The following is a 12,221-nucleotide window of genomic DNA, read 5'->3' as shown; positions in this document are numbered from 1 at the left end:
TAAAGATATGATACATAACTCAATTAATTCTTATTTATATTTAATGGAAATCAATATTCTTCTGTATTATGAAAATATTCTACTGTCAGCACTATATTGTCAATGAAAGAATTTGATATTGACTAGTTTTGGTCAATACTTGGAAGATATCTTTAGTTTTGTTTAATGCAGTATATTTTGTTATTTTGACTTGACATTTTTATATTTGCAACTTGAATCTCTGAATTTAAAATACAGTACATTGCTCTTAAATTTTTTCTCCATTATGGACAACTTTATTGACATTTTTTCAATAGTTTATTTTTGCCTGTTATTTATAATGCTATGATACTAAAAATGATGGCAATTGGCAGTTATTTGATTTCAGACATAACATGCTTTCTGATTATATAAAAAAGTTGTGTTTATCTTCCCATAGACCATGTTTTGTTATGTGACTGTGACATTATTGACCTAGTAGTTAAATTCTGTTACTAAGAATGACTGTATATGTTTTCTGTCAATTTGAATCTCAAATCACATGGTGCACAATTGTAAATAACCTACTTTGCTGGGGCACCACATCTTCATAGGTTAAAAAAATATGATAGGCGTTCATTAAATGGAAACATTATGTTAATCTGACTCTGGAATTAGTATTTGAAGACAGAATTGAATAGACCTCTGTTACATATTGTTATTTACTACAAGTCATTTAATACTGAATGGTCTCATTCACATTTTTTACAAATATCACATGATTATACACAGAAATATTTTTGTTCTTAAAGAAAATTCATTTAGACATTTGCATCACAATATGCTCTATTGGGTGAAATGAGTTAAAGTGATAAATTTTTACTCAGTTATGAAAAAACTTCTCTTATACTGTGAAAGTACTTCAATTCATGGACACCAATTTTCATGGATTAGGGAAGAAACACAAGTTCCTAGATTCTTGAATTCATGGTTTTGAGGTTTTCATTATACACATCGATGGGATTCTCCTTTTTGTTGGTGACCAAAGTTCGTTGTTTGGCCTACTCACAAAAGCCACAAAAATTGGTACCCCACGATCAATATTACTTTTACAGTAATCTGTCTAAATAAACCTTCTCCGTCTTACATTAGTTGCTATGCACTTTTGTATCATTTGTAAACCAAAGACAAAAGAAACAGCCCCATAGGCAGTTACAGTATTATTACAAAGAAAAACAATGGAACATAACAAGTAATTTCATAAGATGTTTTTGATGTATTGAAACTCAAACATGCCTTAAGCTTGGCATAAAGTATGTTTCACAAATTAATTGTAACGGAAGTGACTTTAATCTGTTTACATGTACACATGGTTTTGCTATTATCATGTGATTATCATATGATTTTGTTACGGATATAAACAGTAGTGAGCTGAGCTCAGAGTTTTACATTTAACTGTTGAGTCTCCGTATTTTACATATGCTAAATGTATTTGAAAACGAGATTGAGTTAGAAACATGAGTAACAAAGGTCACTTTGATTGGTCAATTCAGCCAGCATTTAGTATTTAAACAAGTTCATCAACATGGTTTATTGCTTCTTCTATAGATAACCATTCAGGTGTGATAGTTTTTCATCAGATTTAACTCAGTGCTTTGATATTATTGTAGAATTAAAATTTATACTTTTTTATTTGCAGGGAAATTTAACTTAGCTATGTCATCAGAATCATTTGACGAATCATCTAACCTTGTTGTTGAAGTTACCTCCCCTACTGGAAATAATGACATTGAGCATGAACACAAACGTAAGGAAGATAAAGGAAAATTAAGAGTACGAGATAAAAGTCCTTCAAAAGGATTTGGATTTATCAAAAAAAAAAGATCAAAATCACCATTTAGTTCACCATTCAAATCACCAAAGCCACAAAAATCACCATCAAAGTCACCATCAAGAGAAAATTTAACAGAGGAATATAAAGACATTGAAAAGAAAATAAGTGAGAAAAAATCAGAAGAATGGAAAATTTTCCAGCAAATGCAAGATCGTATCAAACAAAATTTATTCCAAACACAAAGCACTCTTCATAAATTGTCCTCTAGTTTTGATGATGATATAGAAAATCCTGAAAAATCAAAGCTTAGTATTGATGAAACAAATGATAGTTTAGCACTAATTAAAGCTGAAACTGGAGAAGAACTTGATTTACGGGAGTGCACAATGGAAGATAAAGGTGCAGGTGATGCAGAACTTTTTCATTTCTCTCAGGATGTTTCTCACTTAAAATTAACCCCAAATGTTTCACCAAGGGGTACTCCAAAACCTCCTGCAAATAGCTTACGAACAAGTAGTGAGAATTTACTTGGAATGGACCAGATTACTGATACTGTTATGGTCACAGGGGATGTTGATCTGTTAGGTCTTTCTTCTGATGAACAAAATGCAAACATTGACAATAAAGTTCCTGCCTCATACATTAATGAGGATTTGCTTGGCTTGGAGGACTTTAGCACCGACCATTCTCAGCAAGGAAGTAGTCTATGTAGCAGTCTAGATGGCTCTGACATGTATTATAGTAGTAATGTACAATCACATAGTGAAATGTCATCTAATCGGTCAACTCCTGTAGGATTTGAATCTACATTTTGGGAAGGTCAAGATAATTTTACTTACATTTCATCTGATTTTGTCAGCAATATGGTTGATGAATTTCTTCAGTTAGATACAATGAAAGATGCCGATATTTCTGTTGGTTCATATGATAAAAATAAGCCTACTTTCTCATCTAACTTGTTCAATTCTCTGGCTACCTCTGCTGGGGGTACAGGTGTATTGCAACCTGTTGTTCCACCTGCAAAAATTGATCCATTTTCTGCTCTCATGGATGACAAGGCCAATGAAAACATTGATAGTCATGATGACACAGAACTACAACCTGATGAACCTACATTTCCAACACAAGTATATGATAACTTAGGTTTCAGAATGCAGTCAGTTGATGTTCCACTAGAGGAGTTGCCTGATTCTGAAAAGTCAGTTTCCCAAAATCCTTTTCTTTGTGATACTGAAGCAGATGTATCACAGCAGACTGCTGATGTCTTTAGTGACAATGCATTTTTCTCTGATCTGGTGAAAAGTTCTGATACACCTGCTAGTGGGGATGTTTGGGGCACTGGTACAGGTATTACGGATATTGTACAAGGTGGAGTTGGAAGTGTCAACCCTTTTCAAGAGGATTTCTTTGGTGCTGACCAGTTACCTCAAACAACAGAAAATAAACCATTTGGTAGAAAAATGTCATTAAACAACCCGTTTCTAATGATGGATGATTCTGACTTAGTTGAACCTGTACCAGACTCTAGTATTAATCCATTTGCTGAAATTGAAAGAAGAACTTCTGTTTCCACAAAAGATAAATTTCTTTCAGATTGTGATCGATTATTTTCTAACATCAGTGACTTGGAAAGTGTTCCAGATACTAAACTTTCTACTAATTTGGAAAGTTTTGATCCCTTTGGTGCTGCTGTAGATAAAAGAGACTCGATTTTAAGTGTTAAAACTGATGGAAGTGACTCACAGAAAGTTACCATAAATGGTGAAACCAAAATTATGGGTGAAAATGAAATGGATGATGAGGATGATGATGATGACACTTTTAAATTGAAAATAAAACCAGTCATGTGTGAATCAAAAGTGGACATGTCTGCACCTGTTCCTGCTTTGGTACCACCTCCAAGACCAGTTAGGTCTCCACAACCTCCAAGAGAAAATCCTTTTGATAGGGAGTCACCACCTGAAGAAAACTTTGCTGAATTCAAAGATTTTCATGAGCCTAGTAAGGAACCTAAATTTGCAGATTTCTCTTTTAAAAGTAGTGACATTTCAACTGAAGTAACTTCACCTGAAGAAGAAATTCTAGAACCCCTCTCACCATTTTATGAGAAAGCCATTGAAAAAGAGGGATGGCACTTGATGCTTAGGCAACCAACAAAGAAAAAACTAGCTTTAGCTGGCAATAGATTTTGGAAGGAAATTTATGTTAAGCTTGTTTTTCAAAAGGAGGGACCTACTTTACAAATATTCAAAGACGACAAAAGTCCTGAAATCTTACAAGAACTTATTCTACAACCATGCTATTCAATATCAGAGCCTGCTTTGCAACACTATGATCAATTTGGAAAAATTCACACTGTTAAAATTCAGTATATTTTCTATAAGGAAAGAGTTGGACTTAGAACTGAGAGGATCACTCCTTCTTTTGTTAAAAAACCAAAAGCTACAATGATTTTGGACCATGCCCCACAGGTTTCTGAAATGATGAAATTTGGTTCTCTAAATCGTGATGAAATTAACACTTTTGTGCGTTTAATTGAAGACACAATGATGAATATGGAGGTAAGACGAGAAAAAACATTGACCTATGTTAAAGATGAATGTTCTGCTGAAGTTTGGGATGAATATAAGGCAGTTCTAAACAGGCATGGCAAGATTTTACATCAGAAAGTGAGATGCAGAATCTTCTTCCTTGCTTTCGTTACTGGCATGCCTGCTGTTGAACTAGGTATCAACGACAAAAGAAGAGATGGCAATGAAGTTGTTGGCCGTCATGATATTCTACCAATTAAAACTGAGGAATGGATTAGGCCTGAAGATCTGGAATTTCACTGCACTGTAAACAAAGAACTTCATGAGAAAGATGGTATTATACGATATCATCCATTAGATGCATGTAGGTTTGAACTTATGCGATATCGTGTACGACTGAGAGAGAATAAAGAGTTACCACTACAACTCACAATAACTCAAGAACTGAAAAAGTCAAAATTTGAATTAAGATGTGATCTCTTAGTGACTGGTTACCATTCATGGAGCAAAAAACATGGTCAATTTCCATGTGAGAACATTGAGGTCAGATTTGCAATACCAGAACAGTGGATTTATTTATTCCGTTATGAGAGAAGGTTTAACTATGGCTCGATAAAATCTGCATGGAGAAAACCTGGAAAAATCAAAGGATTTGAAAGACTGACAATGATAGCTCAAGGCCTGCTTACTCCAACTTTAATGGAGGCAGATGTAGGGATTGCCAAATATGAACATGTGTACCATGCTGTTGTGTGGAGAATACCTAGACTTCCTGAGAAAAGTGAAGGTAAGAACATTATATCAGACCTAATTTCCAGTGAGTCTGGATATCAACTACATACTATAGCATTTTGAAAGATTAAGCAGATCTGATAAGCAGTTGATTGTCTTATCAATTTTATCGATTAAATTAACATTTATATCTTTTCATATTGAATTATACATTTACACAGCAGTTAAATCTTCATATTTAATTTAATGCATCATGAAACCTGATTATATAGTTATAATCTTTGTCTTGTCACACTATGTATGTCTGCTTGAAGTTAATTGATTTCCTTTCTGTGGTGTAAGTACCTTCCAGCCTCAGATGAGATATTGCAAAGGGAAAAAAATTTAATCGTCCATCCATATTACCTTTACGAACACACAAGCATCATTGCTTAATTTTGAAATATGCTTCATTGTTCGTAAAATTAAAGAATTTTTATAGATCATAGGTCAAGACCACAGAATCAGCTTTATACACAGCAATGCCACCCTTTGTGATGTCATTAATTGATAAAGTTAATATCTTTTCATGAAAATGTCAAATATTCAATGAAATGTATTAAAAGCTGCTTAAATTTTTTAGGTGCTTACAAAAGTCATTTATTCAAACTTACACTAGAACTTGGACCTCATGATGTTCTCCCAGACTCATTTGAAGATACTGCTGAGGTTCGATTCACCATGCCCTCATGTACAGCATCACAGACACAAATCCGCTCTATCTCGGTAGAAAATCCCAATCCTCCAGACAAGTGGGTCAGATACGTGGCTAAATATGAATATACAGTATCTGTCAATGTTATAGACTATAGAAACAAAACCAGCCCAACGGAGAGTGACATGGACTACAATATAAATGGACCATCCACAGAAACTGAAGAGAAAGGGGAATCTGAAACATTAGAGAAAGATGATTCAAGTAGTGAGGATGAAGATTAAATGTTGTTATGACTAAGGTGTTAACCCCAGAGTAAGCTAGGAGCTAGGAGTCTAGTATGACAAGTACATGTAAATTTATATACCTGTATAAGGTGAAATGTAGCATTTAAAATGGAGTTTGAAATTCATATTTATCACAGTTATTTCTATGATGGAAGGGGTTTTAGAGAAAAATTTAATTTACTTTTCATTGTTTTATACCATCTCAAAAGATAAACATATTGATCTAGTTTTATCAATGGCTATTTAAGCAAGGACCTTAATAATTTTTCAGTGTTAAGTAGACGCAGTTTGAAGCTCAGATCACTAACTTACGTAATTATTTTACATGCTTCTTATCCATGTGACTCTTGTCAGTTATGACACGGTGGCATTTTTATTATTATACATTGTAAGCATGAATGATGTTAATTGGAAATAATTTATATAGAGGAGTACAAAATTCTCTTCTATTCTAAGCATCAGTTATAGTATTTTTCTTTAAGAATAACTTCATCTGTTGAAATAAGTTGGTTTAGCTGAAATATTCTAGAAAAATCAATTGAGTAAATTCTAACCTCATGAATATTCATAGTCAATAATTAGATGGCTTATGAGTTAAGGGTATGCTATTTCTATTCTTGGTATAATATTACACAAAGGTTTATGATAAATTATTGAAGGATGTTTCTCTGGAAGACTTTTATCTCAACTATGGAGTATTCTAGATTCAAAAGTGTCACCATTAACCAATGATTCCTGACATGTCATGGGATTTAGCTCGAAGATAATGCATACTTTATGAAAGAGTGAAAGGCAGATTTTTATATAAGTGAAATTTTGTCCTTCTAACAGTATCTTATTATTATTTATTTGTCATATTTTTTTTCTACTTGTATTCTAATTTACTGATAGCTATTACTATTGAAAAAGAAAGAATTTGTTATTTTAATCTTAAATTTTTATTAGTTATTTAATTTTAAGTTTACTGACCATTCCTATTGTTTTCTGTGTTCAGAAGATAATATATCAATAACCTATGATTTACCACCTGTACTTATTAAGTGTAAGTAATTGTAAGAATCAGGCAAAATGGGAAAAAATCAGAAACTTGCATGTTAAAACTCCACCAATCTGACCATAAAATATCACTCAAGGATGCTTTCTCTATTTGAAAATACCATTATTTGATCTCTGTGGTTTTTGAGAGAGTTATCTGCCCTTGTAATGCTCATTTTCAGTGCATTTCATTGAAATTGTAACTCAATAGTCCAGCACAATATGGAAAATCTTGTTTGTTTTCATTAATTCTGATGGTGCAAACAGTCAAATTACACGTGCTATCAAAATGATAGGTTTTTCATACCATGTTTCACTAGGCCTACTGCCTGATTCTTTCAGGGACTGACACTTAATAACTTTCAAAGTGTTTAGATACATTTTTTTAAGCATATCTTGAACAAATTGTAAGTACAATGTACATGTAATATTATGCACCAGTGAACTGATTTTGTGGTTTGGAGTGATTTTTTTTTTTTTTTTTAGGAAATAAAAGGTATATCTGTTTTCAAACATACGTGTGTATGTGCACTGCTAAGTAAAAATAATGCACCAAATAAATATACTGTAAGTTTTGTATAATAGTAAATTGGATTTTTATAATTTGTATTATTGTGTAATAGTATCTGTTTGAAATCAAGACAATAAATATCCAAAAGAAATCACTATTTCTTTTTTTTAATCAAGTATGAGGTTATGTGTTCCTTAAATAAATGTGAGTAATGTTTCCTTCCATGTTGAGTATCTGCTTCAATATTTAGCAATATAATCAAGCAGTCTAATTTATTGTATTAATAGTTTCATTAACATAGAGTACAGCAGTTCAAATTTACTTCTAGAGGGAAAGGTCTCGATGTTTGAAATTCAAATCAGAGGTCTACTTGAGGAAAATTAAAACGTTTACAATGAAGTGTCAATTAAAAGGGTTAAAGGTGAAGAACTCATTTAACTGACATTTAAAGGTATAAAAATGAGGGTTCAAGACCTCACACCAAAACCAATTAAAACCTTTTGAACATTATGCAAGTTTTGCATTAAGTCTTCTAAATATGTCTTAGGGTTCAAAGGTCATACAGGTAATGTATTGTCATCTTGGTACATGTACTTGTTTTCATATTGCTGGGGTCAGTGAAGCCACATGTTCAAATGCTAAGATATTTATACATTTTATTTCATTACTTACATCAATGACACTTATGAATGAAAGGTTTTATTTGATAAGAAAAATGCATTTTTTAACCAAATCACAAAAATTGATTGAAGTCATATTCTGTATGTAAAGTCTAGATAGTGCCCACCTGTTGAAATTTTATTTCTTAATAACTACTGTGGTTGTCTCATCAACATTTTTCCCACTTTTCATTATTGCTTGACAAAAAATAGTTCCTTTTTACTATCACTGAATGCACCCTTCCGAGTTTTAAAACCCTTTCTGTTCTCTGTTTAGTTATATATTTGGTGCTACTATTTTCAGTGTTCACTTGCATACTATATTGTCTGTGTGCAATGTTCATTTTATATGGCTTTACAAGTTTCGTGCACTTTTCACAGACTTAATTCCATTATAGGGGAGGTAACCCAAACACTTTGAATCATATTCATTTCAATGGTTAGAAAGAAGTGCTTGAATAGTTCTAACAGAGCTTTGTACATATCATCAGTAATGATGGTTAATGTCATAAAAATAATATTATGATCATTTTTAAAAAGTTCATTTCATTTGTATCTTCTTGTAGTATGTATATATGTTCAAGTGTTAGTGTACTTGGCAATGATTTCTCTATTCATTTAGTTACCTGTGGTAGAAGATTTATGCAGGGTTTCTTTGTATATGTATTCATATGAAACGTAAATATCGTAACTATTCAAGACAGTACTTTGAAAACAAACTGTGAAACAGAATAGTTTCTAATATCACATTTTTTTTTAATTTCTTTTTCAGTTTAGGGCAGTAGTACTTTTTCCATGACATATACAATGTACTTAAGTTGTTTTTTGCAGGGTTTTTTTTTTATTTCCTTGTAATTTAGTTACTTATTACATGTTCTTATTTACATTCAACATGTAAGGTAATACTTTGAAAGGAGAATTGTTTTCAAATCTTTGGAATGGAAAATTCATTTAGAATCTTGAATGACACTGTAATGATTGCTGGTACTTACCTATTTTGAGTTCATATTTCTGACTTTTTTGTTTGTCTGTTTTGGTCAAGTACTATATATTGATTATTTCCTATGGATAGATAGTGCCCATTTTTAGAAAATAGTTAAGGAATGACTGTAATATTTTCTTTGGTCTATGAGGAAATAACCTCAATCACGTGGTGCACACTAAATACCCTGCTATATATATCAAAGTGTGCACCATGGGCATTGAGGTTATTTCAAATAGATCGAAAAAATATAACTGTCATTCCTTATAATTTAATTTTACTATCAAAATTTAGGAGTAAATCAGCAGAAAAAGTTGACAACATCACAGTCACATGACAAATTTTGGTCTATGAGACGATGGACAAAATTTTTTATTCAGAAAGCGTATTAAATCTGAAATGAAGTTATATTGTTAAAGTTTTCAAAGTGAATATGAAGAATTTACTAATTTAGCAATTTCTTCAAGAAATTTTTAAATTCTAAAAGCTATTACTATTTGTTTTGACCAGGAATTTTGATGCTCAGTAATAAAAGCATAGTTGACATGTAGTCTTTTGTTTTATATTTGTTTTTGTTTTTCATAACCCACCAGGTTTTGTAAACATAATCTGTGATAACGTATATTAACTATTTGTGTTCAAACTTGTTATGTTTTGTATGTGTTAGTACATGTACTTCATTATTTTTGTACTATTTTGTATACAATATTAAAGTTTTGTACTTTTTTTAATATTTTTTCCTAGATTTGCTGGACTCTTACTTTGTTTATTTAAAGTCATTCTCTGTAAGAATCAGGCATCTTAGAATAACTACCAACAGTGTGATGTAATGTAATTGGCTAATTGTACCATCAGAATTAAGTAGTGTTGACAAGATGTTCCATATCATTTTGATAATATAAGTTATGATTTGGATGAAATGCACTTCAAATGGAAAATTCATTGGCTATAAACTCTCCAAATTCCTAACATTCTAAAGAAAATTTTTCCCCAATGTTGCCTGTAATGCAGAGATCAAACAGCGGTCATTTCAAATTATGAAGACCTCCTTGAGTGAAAAATATATATTTGGATCGGTTGGTGTTTGACATGTATGTTTTGGGTTCTTCTCATTTTGCCTGATTCTCACAAAGACTTGTACTTCAGCTTTTGCATTTCTACCTGCTGCATTCTGAGGTTTAGAGTGTGAGTTAGAAAGTGTAAGAAAGCATGTTCTATGATTTTTGTAAACAAACCAAATATTCTGTTTCATTTTGAACCATCTTCATAATTAGTTTAAATCACATAATTAGCTTGAAATCAATGGAGCTGGTACTCAATTTGTTAAAACAACATTTCAATATACTCTTTCTCAGTTTTTTAATCTTTAACATTCATTAAGATCATTTTCATCTTTAAAATAAGTCTTTAGGTGAACAGCATTTGTCTAAATAAAATTTGTTTTAATTAATTTCAGTACTTATATATTTATCCATCTCCAATTTGATGTAGACGATGGCTTTGTACAGTATAATTGTTATAATAAATACTCATCATATCGAAGCATATAAGGAAGTAGTAGATCTGTATGTTTATATGAAATATATCTAGTCCCCTTTTTTTCTTTGTTTATTCAGAGTAGTGTTTTTGCAATTACTGAATGTTAGGAGTTTTGAATTATGTTGAGAATAAATACATACCAAAATGGAGTTACCTCCCTTTCATTGTCAGATTGATTATGACATGATTTACCTTATCTGACGAATCTAATAAGTACCTGACCTATTATATAAGTGAATTATAGGTACTTTAGATACATAGCAATGAAACAACTGTTTTGTTTTTATTAAGAATGACATTATCCGTTGGATCTAGAATTTTTTAAAGGGGGAGACTTCTGATCAAGAATTTATGTAAGGAGGGTTCCAGGCTACCATTTGCTCATTTTTGCAAAATTTAATCACAAAACTTTACAGAATTTTCCAACTAAAGAGGGGATTCAGATCCCAGGACCCCTTCCCCTGGATCCACCACCGCAGAAGTAGCAAGACTAATGAAAAAAACATGGCCCTGACATCAGGGAATAGATTTAATGCAAAATTTAATGGTACTTCATAAAAATGCTTAAAAAAATAAAGGCAAAAATGTTAAATACACAAATGTCCAGAAGCTACACGATTTACAGATAACCTTTTGAGTAAAATACAGTTGAAGATCATATCCACAGTTTTTTTAAGGGGATAGTATTCTTCTGTCAAGAAGTAATTGGATCTATTAACATGCAGTTTGTTGCTTAAAGGAGAAACAATCTACCATCAAAAGCCAGTTGTAATTTTTAACCATTTCTACATATCGAGAATAAGTTAAATGAGTTCATTTTCTATCACTGGCTTAGAACTTGTATCTAAGATACAAATTACGCGGAAGGACATATTCAAATAGAAGTGACTATAAAAACACGACTGTTGCTTATAATAGTGTAATTTGTTTGCTCAAATTACGTTTACCTAACAGAAGTTTATGAGAGCTCACATGCTTCGTTTGATTCCGAGCAGCGCATTCTGTTGATCATGAAAGTACAGTTTATAATAACTTCTGTCATAGAAAGTGTTTAACACCTATTAATAATAGTATTGTTTGGTACACTTAGCTACGTGACAGTGGAACTTTCACTATCATGTATGAATGAAACTAAAAGCGCAAAACAGTAATTTGTGGAAATTAAAGCAGGTCTCTATAACACTGGACTCTTACGGCGTGTGAATTATTAAAAAATCTAAAATCAGCAGCACTGTTAACAAAATATATATTTTTCTAGATTTTTTTTTTCTTGCAAACGCAGTTTAGACAAGCGTAAAAAATGTAATTACTTGAAAAAAAACAATTAAATGAATTACAGGGTGTGTTCCCATTTCGCCTTATCTGTGAATAACAGTTAAAAATAGGTTAAAAAGTACTAAGGCGAGATGGGAATTTTTATATTTTTATGTTGTAAAAACAAAACACTAAACAAATGTGG

The 12,221-nt window shown here is 31.8% G+C and overlaps 1 protein-coding gene across 5 annotated transcripts in view; it reads left to right on the top strand.

Annotated features, from left to right (window-relative positions):
- Nucleotides 1-10,911, top strand: part of LOC148625160 (uncharacterized) — a 47,568-nt gene extending 36,657 nt beyond the window's left edge. For all 5 annotated transcript variants that reach the window (XM_088568471.1, XM_088568472.1, XM_088568473.1 and 2 more), the window contains 2 exons: nt 1,658-5,110; nt 5,678-10,911. In XM_088568471.1, coding sequence (XP_088424597.1) covers nt 1,675-5,110; nt 5,678-6,033 — 3,792 coding nt within the window. In that variant the 5' untranslated portion in view covers nt 1,658-1,674 and the 3' untranslated portion in view covers nt 6,034-10,911. The remainder of the gene's footprint in view (nt 1-1,657; nt 5,111-5,677) is intronic.
- The last annotated feature ends 1,310 nt before the right edge of the window (nt 10,912-12,221 follow it).

Source organism: Perna viridis, chromosome 2 (assembly GCF_037379345.1).
Source record: "Perna viridis isolate PV_CMFRI_1.1 ecotype Kerala chromosome 2, ASM3737934v1, whole genome shotgun sequence".
Lineage (NCBI taxonomy): Eukaryota > Metazoa > Mollusca > Bivalvia > Mytilida > Mytilidae > Perna > Perna viridis.
The sequence above is the reverse complement of the archived record's forward strand: the minus strand, read 5'-3'. Positions and strand labels throughout refer to the sequence as shown.